The sequence below is a fragment of the Rhinoderma darwinii genome, chromosome 7 (assembly GCF_050947455.1).
Source record: "Rhinoderma darwinii isolate aRhiDar2 chromosome 7, aRhiDar2.hap1, whole genome shotgun sequence".
In the NCBI taxonomy this organism is placed as follows: Eukaryota; Metazoa; Chordata; class Amphibia; order Anura; family Rhinodermatidae; genus Rhinoderma; species Rhinoderma darwinii.
The window spans coordinates 83,096,737-83,118,227 of record NC_134693.1 but is presented as its reverse complement, the minus strand read 5'-3'; the positions used below and the strand labels follow the sequence as shown (position 1 = coordinate 83,118,227).

Below are 21,491 nucleotides of genomic sequence, written 5' to 3'. Positions count from 1 at the left end.
GTTGTGCAGGTGTCTTTGTATGTGGAAAGATATAGCTTTCATGAATACCATTTGGGGGAATATGGCATTTATCACTTTATTAAAAATTCTTTGTAGGGGTTGACGTGGCAAAAAAAAAAAAAAAAGGCATTTTGACCTTTTCCCGCTAGGATGTTCACTGTACTGGATAAATATAGTTCGGGTGTTTCCAGATGTGGGGATACCTAATGTGTTAGTTTATTTTTATATGTGATCTAGGGAAATGGGGGGGGGGGGGGGGGCGGAGGTGTGATTTAAATTTCACTGTTATTAGCCCACCCTAGGGGCCTTGAATCTGCAGTCATTAGAACACTTATGCCATAACTACAATATCACAATATTGCAGTCAATGGCAAAATTAGTGCATTGCTATTGAGACCTGTCAATTTTTACATGCCACGAATCTTTGTAAAACTCAAGGACTGCATGATGTTTTTACAGAATTTATTGAGAAATTGAAACTCCAATGTAGCCCAGGTGGTAGATGGATCAAGGTATGGTAAGGTTTAGGCTTCCTCCTTTGCCAGGCGGTCTTTCTTAAGAGGACCCTATGAAATAAAGACTTGGTTAGTACAGATATAGTGGTTGATTACTACATTAAATATTCAGGCCATTTAATCTGATAGAAATAGTCAGATGGAAAAGCAGTAAGTCATCTGCAGACTAAATTGTTATGCCATAAAAGTCTATATATGAACACCGCTTTAATAGAAGAATGCCACACTGCTAGGCAATAGGGTATTGAAAACGAGGAATGCCAACAATTAACACGTAAAGAAACTTCAATATCCCTACTCTGCTAGGTCAAAACATGCTAACTCACTAAGCACAGAAAGACATTGGTGAGGTGGGGGGGGGGGGGGGGGGGGCACTTGGGTTGATATATCCATCTTTCTACAGCAGTTTTCCAGCATAGAAAAGTTGTAGAAGGCCCGGAGGTCTAAAAGTTGCAGCTTCTGTGCATTTTACGCTGGCCTCGCCACTTTGAGTTGCTTACCAAAGCGGATGGGCCACCATGTCCTGACAAATTAAAATTTGACAGATTCAGAGATTTGGTGCATGTTACACTGTGGGGTGTAGCAAGACAGGCCTGCATTAGGAGATACACACTAGTCCATCTTAATGAATTAGAATATAAAAAAAAATAATTTCAGTAATTCAATTCAAAAAGCAAAACTCAAAAGGATTCATTACATGCAGAGTATTTTTAAAGGCTTAGGAAACCTTTGCAGGTGTTGTGCCGATTTGCTGATTAGAGTGTGACACGGAGGCTACAATTTGCAACTTTTACCCAATATTCAAATTCTCAGAGACTAAAATGTGGGTTTTCATTAACAGCAAGCCGTAAACCTCAAGAAAAAAAATATGTCGGAAATAGGTGTGTGTAATTAATGTATAATAGGAGTTTGGTATTGAATTACTGAAATAAATTAGCTTTCTGATATTCTAATTCATTGAAACACTTTATTATTTGGGGGGGAATAAGAAAAGAAACAGCAATTTCAGTTTTTTTTTATGGGGTGCGGTTTTAAATATAACTATTTTTTGGGTCATCACGATTTCAGGGATACAATATGTGTATTTTATTTACACTTACTAAATAAAACCATTTATGGCAAAACATGATTTTTAATGTGTACCTTATTCATTTTTATTTCACATTTTTCAGTCTCACTAGGAGATTTCGCTATGCGATCTTTAGATTGCAGATATAACGCTTTGGTATACTTTGTATACCAGAGCATTATTGCCTGACCGTAAAGAACAGACTGGCACTTTCTAATATGTATATAGCCAGGGCAGACGTAAGGGCCTTTATTAGGACCCCGGCTGCCATGGCACCCAATCAGATATCAGCATCATCCACTTCTGTTCGTTAACACCCAGCTTTTGGCAGTGCAGACACACAGCGTGTTCGAGAGATCACGCTGTGACATCACTCACTTCCTGCCCCAGGTCCTGCATCGTGTCGGCCACATCGGCACCAGAGGCTACAGTTGATTCTGCAGCAGCATCGGCGTTTGCAGGTAAGTCGACGTAGCTACTTACCTGCAAACGCTGATGCTGCTGCAGAATCAACTGCAGACTCTGGTGCCGATGTGTCCTCGCTCGTCCGACACGATGCAGGACCTGGGGCAGGAAGTGACGTCACAGCGTGATCTCTCGAGAACGCGCTGTGTCTGCACTGCCAGAAGCTGGGCGTTCTGAAGAGAAGTGGATGATACTTCTCGTCAGAACGCCCAGCTAGTAAAAGTAGTAAACACGCCCAGATGGAAGACACATAATACACGCCCAATTGGACTTTTACTTTAAAAAACACCCAGTTGGACTTTAGCAAGCCTCATTTGCATAAATACAAAAATGGTCATAACTTGGCCAAAAATGCTCGTTTTTTTAAAAATAAAAGCAGCGCCGATCTGCTGCAATAGCAGATAGGGGTTGCAAAATCTGGTGACAGAGCCTCTTTAAGGCCCTGGCGTTGCTAGTCAGTACGGGTATGTTCACATGCAAATTCAAACACAAGGAGCCGTTTAAAGGAAACCAGCTCCTGATTCAGATTTTTTTTAAACCACTCGCTATTTTCGCTGCATTTTAACGGACATTTTTGTAGCGGTCGTCAATAGTCACGAAAAACTGCTCCAAAAATATCCCAAGAAGTGACCTGCACTTCGTTTTTGCAGCACTTTTTCAAAACTGCCGTGTAAAAACTGGCCCGACTGTACAGAATGAAGTTTCTCATTGCAATCAATGGGCAGATGTTTGGAGGCGTTCTACTTCTGATTTTTCGGCGGTTTACAGCCCGAAAATAGCCTGTGTGAACATACTCTATACTGGGAGAGTTGGAAGGGACCCAGTAATAAGCGAAAAGGAGCAGTGAGCATACATTTTTATCTGGCCATTGGGGGGATGGTGTACACAGTGGAGGCCATTCATTAGTCTCACATCTTTTACTAACAGTTTTTAATCTCAACTATTTAAGTCGTCAAAATACTATCTAGGCTTTGCATTTGAAATTTCATAACTGTTAATACAATGCAATACACTTAAAGGGAAGGTACAATTTTGTTATATGGCTTATATGATATGAACATAAATTTTATTTATTTGTGTTCTCATGTTCTACTTTTTACTGTTTTTTTACTTTTACTTCTCTATGGGGGCTGCCATTTTTTCTCATCTGTGTCGATTACCACATACATCCCCATGGAGAATGTGAACGGGAGCCGTTCCATTCTCTGAAGCGTATGCAGGCTGTGTGGGAACTGCGCACGTGCCGCTCCCACAGACAAAAACGAAGACAGTTCGCAGACTGAAACCCGGCGCCATTTTCACGTCGACCGGAAGCCGCTGCCGGACAGTAAGAGGACTTCCGGCCATATGTTCAACGAAGCGAAGGAATAGGAGCGTAGACCAGTGGAGGCAGGAGCAGGTACTTTATGCGCGTGTGATACTGTCTGCTGAGCCCTGTATCTAATCCTTCTACACTGCATTCGCTCAGAAAATGGTGGCACAGTGTAGGAGGTCTGAAGATTCAAACCCCTCCTTTTTCTGGCACTAGCCAGAAGGGGGGGGGGAATTGTGTGAGGACACTAGAGGAGAGTGTCCACCCCAAATTTGCAGCATAAATCAATGAGGTTGCTTTACTACAGTGACCATGCTGCAATTTTGGGAACTGCTCCCTATAGTGCCCAGCACATGGAAAGGTTATAAATTAGAATCTAATTTATAATATTTCCTGACTTGTGAAAAAAAATTAAAACAGTGTAATCACTCAAATACTAATTGTTTAACTGAAAAAACAATTTGTAGTGACACATTCCCTTTAATTTACAACTTCATACCATGAAAGCCTTCTTTTCTTCTGCTGTCTGGAAGCGTCCATGTCCAAATTTGGAGGTTGTGTCAATAAATTTCAGGTCAATCTTCTCCAATGCACGACGGCTAGTCTGCACAAGAAGAGACTTGCGGAGGGTGAGAACCCTTTTCTTGGTCCCGATAACACAGCCCTTCAGCATGATGAAGTCATTTTTCACTTCTCCATAATGAACAAATCCCCCCTATAAAAAGGTTGTAGAGGTTAATCTGTCGCAAGTGTAAATTTAGTGCACACCCAAAAAAACAAACTGTAAGAGGATAACCGTTCTGAGCTCAGGTTTAGTCAAACAGTAGTGGACAAGAAAAAAAATAATAATTCTTAAGAACTTTCCTTAGATTTACTTCTGGATCTGGTTTAACCCCTTGGATAGCCAATTCCCTCATTTTTGTTTTTCCTGCCTGCCTTCCAAAAGCCATATCCTTTTTTTTGTGGACATAGTTGTATGAGGGCTTGTTTTTTGCGGGACAAGTTGTAGTTGGTCATGGCACCATTTATTGTACCATATACTGTACTGTGAAGCTGAAAAAAAAAAAAAGTGCCGAAAAGAAGAACAGCGATTACGCCATTTTCCAGGGCGTTTTGTTCTTATGGCGTCCGTCAAGCAGTAAAAATTTCTACATGTTCACCTTATTCCACAGGCTGATCCGATTACAGAGATACCAAAATTTGTTTTACCACTTTAAACAAAACACAAATGTGTAGCCATGTTCTGGAAGCCATAACTTTATCATTTTCCTGTCAATGTAGTGATTGAGGGATTAATTTGTGTGAGGCGAGCTGTAGTCTTCACTGATACCATGTTGGGGTCATTCTTTTTATGGCGCTCACCGAGCGGGTTAAATAATGCCATATTGTGATAGTTTGGACTTCTATGCAATACCAGTTATGTTAACTTTGATTTTTTTAACATTGCTTTAGGAGAAAGTTTTTTTTAGCTGAACACTTTTTTAAACAAAAATTTAACTGTTTACTTTTTTTTAGTCACCCCAGGAGACTTGAACAAGCGATCGTTCGCATGATATACTGCAATACTAATGTTACAGTATATCTGATATGGACAGTATCCTTTGAAGCTTCAAAGGAGTACAGGGATGACACGATTGACTAGTTAAGGAAATACTGGAAAACCACTCCGCCAACAAAAAGACAAAGGCAATTTAATGGTTGTTATTCAGGAGAGCCAAGTAGAACCTGAGCAAAATCCTCAGAAGGAAGGCAGCATGGAAATATTAATCATGCACATCAGGCACTATCCAGTGCAATTTCCATTGCTTCATCATAGGACAGAAGAGATCAATTGGTATTATAGACTTCGAGCCTTTGAAAAAAACAAACATAACTGCACAAAACGGTTTTTAAAGAGGCTGTCACCACATTATAAGTGGTTTATCTTGTACATATGATCGGTGCTGTAATGTAAATTACAGCAGTTTTTTTATTTAGCGTGTTTTACTTTGACCAAGTGGGAGGTGTATGACGCTGACCAATCAGCGTCATACACTTCTCCATTCATTTGCACAGCACATAGTTATCTTATTACATCAGTGTGTTTGGCTGCACAAAGACGTTACTCAAGTGTCCCGACAGTGAATAGACATTACCACCAGCCAGGACGGGATGTGTATTTAGAATACTCACTTCTGTAGCGTCTGAGATTCACAGCAAGGCAAGCGTAATCTCTAAATAAGATTACGATGTAATATGTCATTTAAAACGAGATTACGTTTGCCTTGCTGTAAATCACAGACGCTACAGAAATGTCAAGATTCTGAATAGACATCACGCCCTGGCTGGAGGTAATGTATATTCACTGTCAGGACACTTGAGTAACGTTAAGTATTTGTGGCTGCACATAGTGATGTAATAAGATCACTATATGCTGTGTAAATGAATGGGGAGAAGTGTATGACGCTAATTGGTCAGCGTCATACACTTATTTACAATGCCCACTTGGTCAAAAAGTAAAAAACACCCAGTTGTCCATTAAGAAACTCATTAGAATAAAGCTAAAATAGGTCATAACACGGTCAAAAATGATTGTTTCTAAATAATAAACACTGCTGTAAACTACATTACAGCGCCATTCACATTATGTACAAGATAGGCCACTTATAATGTGGTGACAGAGCCTCTTTAAGAAACCAGCATCATTTTATCTGAAGGGGACTTAAATACTGCATTTGCATTTATATTGAACCTCTGGATTTTGTACTTCTAGGGCTAGCTGACTAAATGTCATCTGACAATACCCTGTACTGCAAAGCAAACTTACCAATGGGTTGATACTCTTATCCGACAGATCGTAGTCAGTTGAAGCATTGTTCTTTACTAGTTTGCCATCCTTTGAGTGGTAGCCTTGTCCAATCTTATATACCTGGGTGAAAGTTAAAATTTAGTTTGACTGTACTTCAGTTACATACACAGCAACCATGACTGAAAGCAAATACCTTTTTATTGATCTCAGTGCGGTGATGGTAACCTTTTTGTCCAGCACGAGCTACAGAGAAGGCCACACGGGCAGGATGCCAGGCTCCAATACAAGCAACCTTTCGCAAACCTCTGTGAGTCTTGCGTGGCAACTTCTTTGTATGCCAACGGCTAGTCACACCTGGATAGGGTAATATACAAATTAGGAAGGAAAGCAGCAACACATGTTTATTTTGTAACCTTGCTATAGCTTGTTCTCAGAAGGAAGGCAGCATGGAATTCTTCTTCAGTGTTATTCAGGCACTGTGCCCAGCGCTTATTCCATAACCTCATCACAGAACAGATTAAAAAGGCCTAACGTCTCTATGTAACATGTCATACCAGCCATGGGTTGCTACCAATTAAGGGAAAGGTCAGTTTTATCAGACATTACAAACACATACATATAAAAAATAAGGGAAATACACCCTTCAAATCTCACCTTTGTAGCCTTTTCCCTTTGTGACTCCAATGACATCTATCATTTCATCTTGACCAAAGACTCCAGACACTGCCACCTGCTGCTCCAGCTTCTCACGAGCCCAGTCCACCTTCTCTGCAATTGTTCCACCATTAACCTGGATCTCCATGAGATGAGACTTCTTCTGACGCAGGGAGAGCAAGCGCATCTTCAAATATATAAAAAAAAAAAAATAAGATAAAAAAATGGAACTCAGCAAAAATAGAAACCAGACAGTACGTGGTGTTTACATGCAATTGTTACTTTTATGTTGTAAATAGGTTTGTGCTGCCATCACAATAAAGGTAATTCGGGCCCGTATGATAATTACAGAGATATTAGCATGAGAAACAAGTCCCTATTAAGCTGGGGAAATTTAAAACTAGCAATTAGAAATACGGGTATTTATTAAACATTTACTTGTTTTCTGGCATATAAAAAAAAAGTTGTGCTTCTGTGAAAATGTTGCGACTCAGCAGTTCTCCACACTTAAAAAATTGGGCAGGACATAGGAGGGGCAGGACCATCACAGCTTAACAAATTCACCAATTGAAACCAGAAACGGTCCTAAAATATAGCAGGATACTACATCAGCACTTATCAGATGTAGATTTCGCTTTCTGCATGGACAATAGAAGAGTTGCATGCCTCTTAAGTTAGCCATATCTTATTCATGCAGGCTTCATAATAAGACAGATGTATGAAATGCCAGTCTTTGTAAATCAGCCGCAAAGAGTCATTGAGCTTGACTGACCAGAAGTATTTATTGTAAGAGGTGATTGTTTGGGTATATTTCCTATACTGGCTCCAAAGCAAGTCAGGACAGTTCTGCTCTATGCAATTGGTATAATGGTATTATTCCTGCGCATGAAACTTTGGAAGCTTGTAAAGCTCTGACTGAGCACCAAAAAAAAAAAAAAAAAAAGTTTAGTGACTGGAGCGACAAATTCTCTCAATTTTGCAGACTCAAACAATTCAGACAATAGGAGCACAAGTCTTTCTACTCCTATTGTCTGAATAGACATTCAAAGATTGCAATAAACAATCTGTTTGCTCGTCGAGTCTCATCATTCAGTCCGCCCAACAAGTCCTGTTGGCCTCCAAGTCTTATAGCATGTGTAAAACACCATACAAGACCACAAGTTTAACCCACAAGCAATTTAAGCTTTTCCATCGTCACATTCAAAGAGCTAGAACTTATTTTTGCGTCAACATAAGGACTTGAAAATGAACGTCCTGGTCGGCTGCTAGTTCCCGCACCAGGACGTTCACTTTCGTCAGCATTTCTAACTGTCACTCAGTGTAAACACAGTGACAGGCGCGCGCTGACAGCTGTCCTAGACAGCTGAGACATCAGTCTCGCCAGACAGCGGACCATCACCGCTGCTTTCGGCAATTAACCCCTTAAGTGCGGCGACGGCGTGCCGTCGCCACATTTAAGGGGTTTGAAGCACATCGGCAGCCCCCACGAAGTGATCGTGGGGGCTACCGATGCTTGTCACGGCAATCGGAGGTAAGATAATGACCTCCGGGTTGCCATGTACGGATGCCTCGGAGGAGCAGCCTCCGGCCGGTCCTCCGAGGCTTCCTGTCAGTGTGACAGTTACGTCACAATGACAGTTGGAGTACATTATACTGCGATCAAAGCTGCAAGTCTAAGTGTCCCCTAGTGGGACAAGTGAAAAAAGTAGAAAAAATAAATAAAAAAGTACTAAAAAGGTTTAAAAAAAAATATATAAAACTAATGTTTTTTCCCGCACGATGAACACCCCAAAAAAAAAAAAAAAAAAAAAAAAAACTTTAAAAAACTACGACAGAAATTTTTTTGGTCACCACCGCTCCCTAAATAAAGAATAAAAAGTGATCAAAAAGTCGCATGTACCCGAAAATAGTACCGATAAAAGCTTCCATTCGTCCCGCAAAAAACAAGCCCTTATAGAGCTTTGACTAAAAAATAAAAAAATTATGGCTCTCCGAATATGGTGACAGAATTTTTTTTTTTTTATAAATAAGCCATTTTATTGTGCAAACGCGAGAAGAAAAAAAAAAAAAAGTAGCAAACCTATATACATATGGTATCGCTGTAATCGTACCAACCCGCAGAATAAAGTAAAAATGTCATTTATAGCGTACGGTGAGCGCCGCAAAAAGAAAACCTAAAAAAACGGTGTCAGAATTCCTGTTTTTTGCTCAGGATTGCAAACAAATTGAATAAAAAGTGATTTAAAAAAATAAATAAATTAAAAAAAAACAAAAAAAACATGCATGTACCCCAAAATGGTACCAATGAAAACTACAGATTGTCCCGCAACAAATAAGCCCTAACAGGGCTCCGGTGGTGAAAAAAAAAAAGAAAGAAGTTCTGGCTTTCAGAATATGGCGATGCAAAATGTGCGGAGTGTTCAAAAGTGGATAAGATCGGGCGCCCTTTATCAGTGCAACACCGGCCACATATCTATGAAATATTATTTATCCCATTATCATACCCTCTTATGCCCTGATGTACTCCGCACAGATTACACATACCCCCACATTATAAACCAGCAAAACCCAAAACAGAAAAACTACCAAGCAAAATCTGCGCTCATTGAAATCTGCACATTGAATACAGTGCAATGTGGCTGCACATCGTTCTAGTAAGAATGTGATGCTGCTGTGTAAATGAATGGAGAGGAGTGCATGATGCTGATTGGTCACCGATTAGTCAGCATCATACACTTCTATTCACAACGCCCAGTTAGTAAAACAAGTAAACACGTTCAGTTAAAAACACAACACACGCCCAGTTGGACATACGAAAAAAAAAAAACGCCCAGTTGTCCATTTAAAACCTCCTTTGCACGCACATATATATAAAAAAAATAATCACTCAACTTGGCCAAAAATGAAAGTTTAAAAAAAAAACAAAAAAACTTTACTGTTATCTACATTGCAGCACCGATCACATGCAATAGGAGATAGGGATTAGAGAATCTGGAGACAGAGCCGCTTTAAAATAGGTCTTTCACCAGTACAGCCTGTCTAGAATATGAACTATGTGCGCTAAGAACCTCACTGTTGTAAGTAGATTCAGCAGTAATGCATATTTATTTTTGGATAGTGCTTAAAGAGGCTCTGTCACCAGATTGTGCAACCCCTATCTGCTATTGCAGCAGATAGGCGCTGCAATGTAGATTACAGTAACGTTTTTATTTTTAAAAAACGAGCATTTTTGGCCAAGTTATGACCATTTTCGTATTTATGCAAATGAGGCTTGTAAAAGTACAACTGGGCGTGTTGAAAAGTAAAAGTACAACTGGGCGTGTATTATGTGCGTACATCGGGGCGTGTTTACTACTTTCACTAGCTGGGCGTTCTGATGAGAAGCATCCACTTCTCTTCAGAACGCCCAGCTTCTGGCAGTGCAGATCTGTGACGTCACTCACAGGTCCTGCATCGTGACGGCCACATCGGCACCAGAGGCTACAGTTTATTCTGCAGCAGCATCAGCGGTTGCAGGTAAGTAGCTACATCGATTTACCTGCAAACGCCGATGCTGCTGCAGAATCATCTGTAGCCTCTGGTGCCGGCTCGTCTGACACGATGCAGGACCTGTGAGTGACGTCACAGCGTGATCTCTCGAGAACACGCTGTGTCTGCACTGCCAGAAGCTGGGCGTTCTGAAGAGAAGTGGATGATACTTCTCATCAGAGCGCCCAGCTAGTAAAAGTAGTAAACACGCCCCGATGTACGCACATAATACACGCCCAGTTGTACTTTTGCAAGCCTCATTTGCATAAATACAAAAATGGTCATAACTTGGCCGAAAATGCTCGTTTTCTAAAAATAAAAACGTTACTGTAATCTACATTGCAGCGCCTATCTGCTGCAATAGCAGATAGGGGTTGCAAAATCTGGTGACAGAGCCTCTTTAAGTGCCATTGGTGTTCGCCGAGTGCCGTTTTCTTATGTACTAGAATATGAACTACATAGCTATTCCCGCAGATTAAATGAGGAACTCACTGGCGATATGCCAAAACTCATTCAACTTTCTGACTTTTCTTCTGCACATAATCTCAAAATCATTTGTCATTAAATAGTACCTTAACACCGGTATGTCTAGTTTTAAATATCGGAAAGCTCCTCTAGTGTGCACATCTAATGGCCATCTTTGCTTATGGACTACCACAGATAACATGCCATATGGGACAGCCTTGCCACATTTGCTACAGCTGTACATCACTGCAAGGAGCCAAGTGTTAGGCTACATTCACACTCAGATTTTACATGAGTGAAATCTGAAGCATGTGAATGCTGCTTAACAGTACTGTGAATGGAATGTTATGAACTCCCAGAGTATGGTTCAATACCATGTATTTCCCAGCAAACTCATGTATTTTTTAGCCCCATAGATGCAGAGGCAGCCATTTAAAGGAACAGTGTCATCACAAATAATTTTTTTATATGTTAAAGATGTTAGTGCTTTAATAAAAACATTTATATTCATTTGTGTGTTTGTGTTTTACTGTTTCTTATTTTTACACTTTTTCTTCCCTATGGGGGCTGCCATTTTTTGTTCCATTTCTGTGTGTGTCGATTAACGACACACACAGACATAGAGTACGGCAGCCACAGTCCCATAGGGACTGTGAACGGCTCCCGTCCCATTCACGTCCGTGTACGGCGTCTGTGTGGGAACTACGCATGCGCCGCTCCCACACAGTCCTATTTGAAATTGGCGCCGTCCGGCGCCATTTTCCTGTGGACCGGAAGTCGCGGCCGGACAGTAATATTACTACTTCCGGTCGCGGCTTCCGGACTTGTGCACATGGAACAGCGGCAGCAAAGGGAGCGGACGGGCCGGAGGGAGCCGCGGCGGCAGGAGCAGGTAAGAGATTTCAATGTATGTTAGTGTTTGTGTGTGTTTACTACTGTATGTAAACCTACTACACTGTGGGTTACCTCAAAAAATGGCGACACAGTGTAGGAGGTTAAACCTTTCAAACCCCTCGTTTATCCCGGCACTAGCCAGGATAAAGGAGGGGGGGATGCTGAGAGCTCACTAGAGCGAGAGCTTTTAACCCAATGTTGCAATGCTGCAATTTTGGGAACTAGCTCCATCTAGTGACCAAAAATGGGTAGTATTATAAATTAGAAAAAATTTATAATATTTCCTGACTCGCGAAAAAAATAAAAAAAATTTGAACAATGTTTAATCACCCACACACTAAATGTTTAAATTTTAAAAAAAAAACATGTTTTTCGGGCAACACCATGCCTTTAAGGCTTAACTGGAACATGCCTCAGTCGTCATGCTTTTGCCAGTTCTCCATTGATTTCAATGGGGGAAATATAAACAATGAAAAACGACAATGGTAATTTTGGCATGTGGTATTGATTAGGTTTATGAATCTGGAAAGTTTCTTGTAACAGTCTTTCAAAACCATAGCAAAATTTGTGTATTGATGTGCTTTAATGGAAATTGTGCAATTCCATGAGAATATATCCAAGAAGTGCACAATTTAGTATTCTAATTGCACAGATGAAGGCAAATGCCATGGGAAAATTCACAACAATATGCAATGACTACCACATACCTGTGTGTGGGCAAGGACCCTGATGACCTGGCAATATTTTTTCATGCTTGCAAAGTCTTTCTCCAGCTGCTTCTTGCCTTCATCATCTTGCCACTTTTTGCAGTACTTTGTGAAGGCCTTTTTCTTGGATTTATACCTTTAACAATAGAGCACGCAAGTTGGAGTGAACCTTCATCATGCCCCAATGAAAGGACAAGAGCGGAAGGCACCAGACCATTTTAAGTGTTCGGCTCATTGCATAGCTTCACAGGAGATTCAGCAAGCAAGCGGAGCCTGGAGCTCGTCAGACAAAGGCAGGCAAGGCCAGAGCTGAGAGGAGCTACCAATGTACATTACATTTATTTGATGGTACTAAATATACCTGGAAGAAAACATACATGCTAAAGTAGTGAACTACTTAGAATTTGGCATTTCATCTGACAATATGCTAGGGGATTTATTGCAAAGTTTCATGTTGAGTCAAACTGACCACTGTCATGATATGCTATAATGCATCTACGTTTAGTGTTTAAAATAAACTATGAATGGCCTTTGTCACTATATCCACAACCTTAAAACAAAACACCAGTCCCTTACCAGTTCTTGTAGAAGCGCCTCTTGCATTCATCACTGATGTGTTCAGCAAAGATAGTTTTGAAGCTGCGTAGACCACGTGGAGTCTGGACGTATCCCACAATTCCAACAATGACCATTGGAGGAGTCTCCACAACAGTTACTGCCTCCACAACTTCTTTCTTATTCACCTCTAAAAACACACAAGTCAGAGGTGGACATCTTAAAGAGGCTCTGTCACCAGTTTACAACTGCTCTATATCCTACCTAATCTAATAGGTGCTTTAATGTAGATTAGTTTTGTTTTTAATTAAAAAAGTTTCACTAAGTTATGATCATTTTTAATTTTATGCTAGTTTGTTCTAAGTGCCCAACTGGATGTTTTTTTTATTTTTCACGAAATGGATGTAGTAAAGAAAAGTGTACGACGCTGACCAATCAGTGCCATACACTTCTCTCCATTCATGCCAAGCTTGTTTCAAAGCAGTGTGATCTGACTGGTCTGCATCATACACCTTTTCTTTACTACATCCATTTCGTGAAAAGTAAAAAAAACATCCAGTTGGGCACTTAGAACAAACTAGCATAAAACTAAAAATGATCAGAACTTTGCTAAGTCTTTTGCCAAGATGCAATATGTATGGGGAGGAATTAAAGGGGTTTTCCGAGTTAAACTGTTAATGCTTGTAGATTAATTGAATGTAGATTTGTACTATACTAACATTTTCCAAATTGGGCCCGTGGCCAGATGCTGCCGTGGGGTACTTGACAGGTGACGTCAGTCTGGCGGCTGTGTTAATCTTCAATTCTCTTAAAGGTATACGACACGTCACTTGTGATGAGTCGTGTATGAGCTGTTCTGTTGTACAGTTACACGTATGCATGGTTCCTGCTGTCCAGGACCGCGCATGCGCGTTACTTGCTGTACAACAGTACAGCCCATTCACGGCACAAGTGACGGGTCACATACCCGGAAAATAATTGAAGAGCAACAAAGTGGCCAGAGAGTGAAGTCACCAGTCAAGTACCCCACGGCATCATCTGGAAACTGGGCTACTTTGGAAAAAGTAAGTATATTACAAATGTAGTTACATTCATAAGTTACAAGCATTCACACACATTTTTAACCCGGAAAACCCCTTTAATGATAGTTCATCCCAATACTTGCAGTTACTACAATGTTTCAATAGAACAAGCGTCAACCGACATGCTGTATTGTCGATAGGCGCTCTTTCACGGCCAAAATATCTGCCTGTTAAGTGACTTATGAATGATACTAAGACAACAGGTAAACTATAAAGAGCTACAATCAGTAGTCGACATTCAGCAGAGACAACCATAAGATGTCTATCAGTCCGCCCGTCGGGAGTTTCATCATGTGTAGCCGTCTGAACAAGTGAATGAGGTGACTCAGCACCTAGTTGTATGGGTATAAACTGGACAATACAACAGTGTTAGGGCCTGTTCACACGAAGTTTTTTTGCAGGCATAAAATGCTGCCTGGAAAAATTAGCTCCATTTAAAAAAAAAAAAAAAAAGTTGTTTTGCACCACACGCGTTTTTGCCGCTATTAGGCACGGTTTTTTCGAAGTGAAACTCAGCACGTGTTTCCTGCGTAAAACGCATTTCTGTCTCCCATTGATTTCAATGGGTTTCTGAGGTGGAGACCACCTCAAGATAAGGCAGGTCACTTTTTCCTCACAAGCGGATTTTTATTTTTGCTCGTGGTAAAGACACCTCCATTTGAATTCAATGGGAGTCAATGCCGGACTTTTTTTTTGCGGCAAAAATCTGTGTGAACAGGGCCTTAAGCACCTGAAAACGTCCTAAATGTCAAGCATTTGTTAGGAGCACCACTGATGTGAGAGTCCATACAAGTTTTAGCTTTGAAGACTCTGCATTTGCAAAGATCTCTGAACATTAGAGATTTTTAGAAATATGAATACCTAGAACCTAAAAGCATAGATCTACTTTACGTATCAGTGCAGGTTCAACAACTAAAGCTTGACATGCCAGTTCTTTTTAAAACCGCAGGTACACTTTAAAGGGCTATGTTAGATCAACTAAGACAAATTTCCAGAATGGGGTGCAACCGATCCACATGGTGATACAGCCACCCATGTGCCACCTTGATGCGCCGAGACCCCCGTTCTAGAGATAAGTCACAGCTCTGGGATGCACCAACATTAGACATGTATGGCAGACCCCATGATGGGAATAAGACGGCCATTTGAAATATAGTTCTTGCTTACTTGAGCCAGGTCTGTCCACCTCTCTAACAATGTGGGTCATGCCAGCCTTGTAACCCAAGAAGGCAGTCAGATGGATAGGTTTGCTTGGGTCATCCTTAGGGAAGCTCTTAACCTTGCCACGGTGTCTCTTGCTGCGTTTCCGTGGTAGGAAGCCCAGGGAGCCGTGTCTGGGAGCTGAGAACTTACGGTGAGACTAAGGAAGAAAACAAAAGGCAAAATGAACACCCAATGATTGAGTTACAGTTCACACTAGGAGACAACATGTACAGCAGTTGTAGTAACGGCTACATTCAAGCAGACAATAAAAAGCAAAGTACAGGCCGCGGCTGCGTGCGGGCCTCTAGTACAGGCCGCGGCTGCGTGCGGGCCCCTAGTACAGGCCGCGGCTGCGTGCGGGCCCCTAGTACAGGCCGCGGCTGCGTGCGGGCCCCTAGTACAGGCCGCGGCTGCGTGCGGGCCCCTAGTACAGGCCGCGGCTGCGTGCGGGCCCCTAGTACAGGCCGCGTGCGGGCCCCTAGTACAGGCCGCGTGCGGGCCCCTAGTACAGGCCGCGTGCGGGCCCCTAGTACAGGCCGCGTGCGGGCCCCTAGTACAGGCCGCGTGCGGGCCCCTAGTACAGGCCGCGGCTGCGTGCGGGCCCCTAGTACAGGCCGCGGCTGCGTGCGGGCCCCTAGTACAGGCCGCGGCTGCGTGCGGACCCCTAGTACAGGCCGCGGCTGCGTGCGGACCCCTAGTACAGGCCGCGGCTGCGTGCGGGCCCCTAGTACAGGCCGCGGCTGCGTGCGGGCCCCTAGTACAGGCCGCGGCTGCGTGCGGGCCCCTAGTACAGGCCGCGGCTGCGTGCGGGCCCCTAGTACAGGCCGCGGCTGCGTGCGGGCCCCTAGTACAGGCCGCGGCTGCGTGCGGGCCCCTAGTACAGGCCGCGGCTGCGTGCGGGCCCCTAGTACAGGCCGCGGCTGCGTGCGGGCCCCTAGTACAGGCCGCGGCTGCGTGCGGGCCCCTAGTACAGGCCGCGGCTGCGTGCGGGCCCCTAGTACAGGCCGCGGCTGCGTGCGGGCCCCTAGTACAGGCCGCGGCTGCGTGCGGGCCCCTAGTACAGGCCGCGGCTGCGTGCGGGCCCCTAGTACAGGCCGCGGCTGCGTGCGGGCCCCTAGTACAGGCCGCGGCTGCGTGCGGGCCCCTAGTACAGGCCGCGGCTGCGTGCGGGCCTCTAGTACAGGCCGCGGCTCGCAGCTGCGCCCACGAACCCTAAACACAAAGAAAATGAGGACACTGCACATATCGGCATCACACACGAGGCTCCAGTCGCCGATATACAAGCGTAAAGGTTAGAGATGGACAGGTTACGGGATGGCTTATATAACAGCAGGATTGCCTATAGCCCTCCACTTACCATCCTGTCTCCTGACCGGACTAGAAGAGAGAGCAACGAGGCTGCACCCTCACTATTTAAAGATGCGCTGGATAGACACGCCCTCAATCTTTTTTTTTTTTTTTTTTTCCCCCCCACAACTCTCAACTTTAGCAATAAGGAACAAAACATTTACAGTGACATAGGACGCGAATGGGTGTTGCCGCGTGCATTGAGGTGTGTCTGGTAACGACGTCTATTCGCCTTACATTCCAGCTAGTGTCATGTATTTATCACTGCTGATTTTATATGTATAGGGCTGCGGTTTTTATACATAAGCCGGCTTTTCCATGACTTCCCTGTCTGCAGACACGTGCTGCTTTGCCATCAGTTCCATAGACAGCCGGTGTACAGGCTGCGATAAATAGGAGTGTGCATCCTCCTGACAGTTAGGCCTCATGCACACGACCGTAGCCGTGTGCACGGCCGTGATTTTCGGGTCGGCCGGCTGCGGACTGTCAGCCGCGGGCCACCCGCAAATCGTACGACATGCACATGGCCGCCGTCATTGTTTTCAATGAGCCCGGACCGCAGAAGACGTCCGTAATAGGACATGCCCGTTCTTTCTGCGGTGCGGGTTCCCGGGCCGTGCAAAGACCGCAAAAACTACGGTCGTGTGCATGGCCCCATAGAAATGAATGGGGCCGCAATTCTCCCGTGGGTTTTCGGCGGAATTGCGGCCGCAAAAACACGTTCGTGTGAATGTAGCCTTAGGCCTCATGCACACGAACGTGCTTTTGCGGCCGCAATTCCCTCGAAAATCCACGGGAGAATTGCGGCCCCATTCATTTCTATGGGGCCCATTCACACGACCGTAGTTTTTACAGTCCGTACACGGCCTGGGAGCCCGGACCGCAGAAAGAATGGACGTGTCTTATTACGGCCGTCTTCTGCGGTCCGGGCTCATTGACAGTCCGCAGCCATCCGACCCGAAAATCATGTCGTGTGCATAAGGCCTTATTCACACGCATTTTCTCTATGCTTGGCCTCATGCACACGACCGTATTTTTGTCCACCCGTAAATACTGGTGTAAATACGTATTTGACCCGTATTGCACCGGTATTTACGGACCCGTGCACGTAAATACGGATCCGGTGTCACCAGTATTCCACCCGTATTTACGGGCACCTTTTTGGCTGCAAAATTACACTGCAGTAATCGGCAGCCCATCTCTCTATCAGTGCAGCATAGAGAGGGGACAGCCCTTTCTGTAATAAAAGTAAAAGAAATTCATACTTACCGGGCCGTTGTCTTGGTGAGGCGTCCCTCTGTTCACATCCAGCCGGACCTCCCTGGATGACGCGGCAGTCCATGTGACCGCTGCAGCCTGTGATTGGCTGCAGCGGTCACATGGGCTGTAACGTCATCCCAGGAGGCCGGAATGGAGGAAGAAGCAGGGAGTTCTGGGTAAGTATGAACGTCTTTTTTTTTTTTTTTTTACAGCTTTATTTATATTGTGATCGGTAGCCACTGTCCAGGGTGCTTAAACAGTTACTGCCGATCGTTTAACTCTTTCAGCACCCTGGACAGTGACTATTTACTGACGTCGCCTAGCAACGCTCCCGTAATTACGGGTGCACACACGTAGTCACCCGTAATTACGGGAGCACCATAGACTTCTATGGGCTGCCCGTGCCGTAATTACGGCCTGAAATAGGACATGTTCTATCTTTTTCAACGGCCCGGGCGCCTTCCCGTAAGCATACGGGGAGGTACCCGTGGCCAATAGAAGTCTGTGGGCCCGTAATTATGGCCCGTAATTACGGGAGTTTTTACGGTCGTGTGCATGGGGCCTTACTCTGTATATGTTGCTCTGTTTTGATGTGTCTACTACCCTATTCTATCTAATTAGCGATGAGGGATTGGGGGAACCATAAGGCTGGGTTCACACGAGCACATTAACGTCCGTATTGGACGGACGTATTTCGGCCGGAAGTCCCGGACCGAACTCAGTGCAGGGAGCCGGGCTCCTAGCATCATAGTTATGTACGATGCTAGAAGTCCCTGCCTCTCCGTGGAACTACTGTCCCGTACTGAAAACATGATTACAGTACGGGACAGTTGTCCTGCAGAGAGGCAGGGACTCCTAGCATCGTACATAACTATGATGCTAGGAGCCCGGCTCCCTGCACTGAGTTCGGTCCGGGACTTCCGGCCGAAATACGTCCGTCAATTACGGACGTAATTAGTGTGTGTGCACATACCCTAAGGGGGGGGGGGCAGATGTCCCTAGTACATAATGGAAAGTTAGGAGTGGTGGGAGAGTGAAGCTATATTCATGCGGTTTTAAAACTGAAGCCGTCTCCGATTTCTCAAGTAAATAAATGGTTTATTATGTTGTATTTGAACGTAGTGGGGAAAAAACACCTATTAAGGCCCCATGCACACAACAGTATATTTCATCAGTAATTACGGATCCATTCATTTCTATTGGCCACGGACATTTTTCAGTATTTTTACAGATGGGCGTCCGTGCTGAAAAAAATGATAGAACCTGTCCTATTCTTGTCCGTAATTACGGCACGGACTCTCTCATAGAAGCCTATGGGCAGTTCCGTAAATACGGACGGCTAAGGATGTGTATAGAATAAAAGGTGGAGTGTAAAGTGGGTTTTAAAGGGGTTATCCGGAGAGAAAAAACTGTTGCCCATTGGTTTAACAACCCTAAAAAAAAAGCACTCACTTATTGGTCTGCTGTCGGCTAGTTGTCCGCTGCCCTCTAATCCAATAGCGGTCACGTAACCCTGGAGCTGCAGTAGTTTTCCTGCCTCCCCCTCCACTCTGTTTCCACACGTCACTCGATTAACCGGTTAAGGACTAGGCTGTTTTACAGCTAAATGACCAGAGCAAATTTCAAAATTTTGCTATGCGCTTCTTTAGATGACTATAACTCTGCAGGTGAATAAAGTTCATCTTTGAATTTTACACTCTTTTTAAAGGACAGATAGGGCTTTGTTTTAGTGGCATTTGTCAGTATATATCATTTTTATTTTTTTCTCTAAAGTGGGCAAAATTGGAAAAAAATGCAAGAATTTAGCAATTGCGTCAGTTTAGGCTAGCATTTTTCACACACGGTATGGACCACGGACAAAATGAATCTCCTTTCACATTCTTCCACTTCTCCCGTGCATGAGGATACCAAATATGTGTGCCTTATTCACTGTGCGGGCATGTGTCAGGGCTTGGCATAAAAGGAGGCTTTTTGGCCTTTTCGGTCCAGGAATTCTGCATTTGATTTTATAGCCGCATACGGTTTTCTTGGGGGCGTAATGCTGCTGAAACATTGGAAACACCCCATAAATGACTTCATTCACACAAGTAGACCCCACAAGGTTTCCATCAAGGGGTTTATCATATTTTTAGACAGTCCAGTTTTCTTCTGAAAGTTTCTTGAATAAGATGGAACAAAATTAAAACAGCGCTTTTTTAGCAAATGCGTCAGTTTAGGCTAGTATTTTTCACACACGGTATAGACCACGGACAAAATTAATCTCCTTTCACATTCTTCCACTTCTCCCGTGCATGGGGATACCAAATATGTGTGCTTTATTCACTGTGCGGGCATGTGCCAGGGCTTGGCATAAAAGGAGGCTTTTTGGCCTTTTCGGTCCAGGAATTCTGCATTTGATTTTATAGCCGCATACTGTTTTCTTGGGGGCCTAATGCTGCTGAAACATTGGAAACACCCCATAAATGACTTCATTCACACAAGTAGACCCCACAAGGTTTCCTTCAAGGGGTTTATCACATTTTTAGACAGTCCAGTTTTCTTCTGAAAGTTTCCTGAATAAGATGGAACAAAATAAAATCAGCGCTTTTTTAGCAAATTCGTCAGTTTAGGCTAGTATTTTTCACACACGGTATAGACCACGGACAAAATTAATCTCCTTTCACATTCTTCCACTTCTCCCGTGTATGGGGATACCAAATATGTGTGCCTTATTCACTGTGCGGGCATGTGCCAGGGCTTGGCATAAAAGAAGGCTCTTTGGTCCAGGAATTCTGCATTTGATTTTATAGCCACATACTGTTTTCTGGGGGGCGTAATGCTGCTGAAACATTGGAAACACCCCATAAATTACTTCATTCACACAAGTAGACCCCACAAAGTTTTCTTCAAGGGGTTTATCATATTTTTAGACAGTCCAGTTTTCTTCTGAAAGTTTCTTGAATAAGATGGATCAAAATAAAATTAGCAATTTTTTAGCAAATGCATCAGTTTATACCAGCATTTTTCACACACAGTATAGACCACGGACAAAATTCATCTCCTTTCACATTCTTCCACTTCTCCTGAGCATGGGGATACCAAATATGTGTGTCTTATTTATCACATAGAGAAGTAGGAGGGCGGACGATAGAAGAAGCTTATTTCACAAATCGCTTTTTTTCAAAGCTGGTTTTACAAAACTCGACAGAGTTGCTATAACACTTCCAAAATATCTGCTCTTGAAGCAGAAATCCCAAAATATTCATCTAGGGGTATAATGAGAATTTATTTTTTTGGGTTTTCTAAAATAAGAAATTGCAGGTTTATGCAAATGGAGCTATCCAGCAGATGAACTTTGGAAAACATCAAACATGACATCCACCCCCCACCCATTCCCTCCCTCACCCTTGGAGTAAAATCAGGGGAAAAATAAAAAAGTAATGTAGGGCAAATATATTTTCAACGAATTAAGTAAAATCTAATAATTCAGAACAGTGTGGTATTTTTTAAAACATGGCTCAATGCACAGGCCTGGTTGCGAGGGACATGAGGGACAGAAATATCGGGAATCTTTGCGGTGCCCGTCTTTTCTGCAGACGCGGCACTTTTTCTGAGGGTTACTTCCTCAGACTGGGGGCATTCTCGGGTGTCCTGAACATCAAAAATGA

The 21,491-nt window shown here is 43.5% G+C and overlaps 1 protein-coding gene and 2 non-coding genes across 3 annotated transcripts; all 3 read right to left on the bottom strand.

Moving 5' to 3' along the window:
- Window positions 1–448: 448 nt before the first annotated feature.
- Window positions 449–16,759, bottom strand: RPL3 (ribosomal protein L3). Its single transcript, XM_075833625.1, has 9 exons — window positions 16,595–16,759; window positions 15,202–15,394; window positions 12,974–13,142; window positions 12,398–12,533; window positions 6,804–6,990; window positions 6,343–6,503; window positions 6,168–6,269; window positions 3,861–4,076; window positions 449–566 (listed from the first exon to the last, which is right to left on the bottom strand). The coding sequence occupies exons 1-9, from the start codon at window positions 16,742–16,744 to the stop codon at window positions 525–527; spliced, it is 1,356 nt and encodes a 451-aa protein (XP_075689740.1). The 5' UTR covers window positions 16,745–16,759; the 3' UTR covers window positions 449–524.
- Window positions 5,093–5,183, bottom strand: LOC142658285 (small nucleolar RNA U83B). The gene has a single exon (XR_012850112.1). It is a non-coding gene; the product is annotated as a small nucleolar RNA U83B (small nucleolar RNA).
- LOC142658284 (small nucleolar RNA U83B) lies at window positions 6,573–6,666 on the bottom strand. Its single transcript, XR_012850111.1, has one exon. It is a non-coding gene; the product is annotated as a small nucleolar RNA U83B (small nucleolar RNA).
- Window positions 16,760–21,491: the final 4,732 nt, after the last annotated feature.

Bases quoted from the DNA above. Each gene is read 5' to 3' on its own strand.
- RPL3 (XM_075833625.1), bottom strand. From the start codon at position 16,744: ATGTTTTGTTCCTTATTGCTAAAGTTGAGAGTTGTGGGGGGGAAAAAA. The intron at 6,991-12,397 runs GTATGTGGTAGT...ATATATTTGAAG, and splicing joins GGGTCCTTGCCCACACACAG to ATGCGCTTGCTCTCCCTGCG. The intron at 4,077-6,167 runs GTAAGTTTGCTT...ACCTTTTTATAG, and splicing joins ATAAGAGTATCAACCCATTG to GGGGGATTTGTTCATTATGG.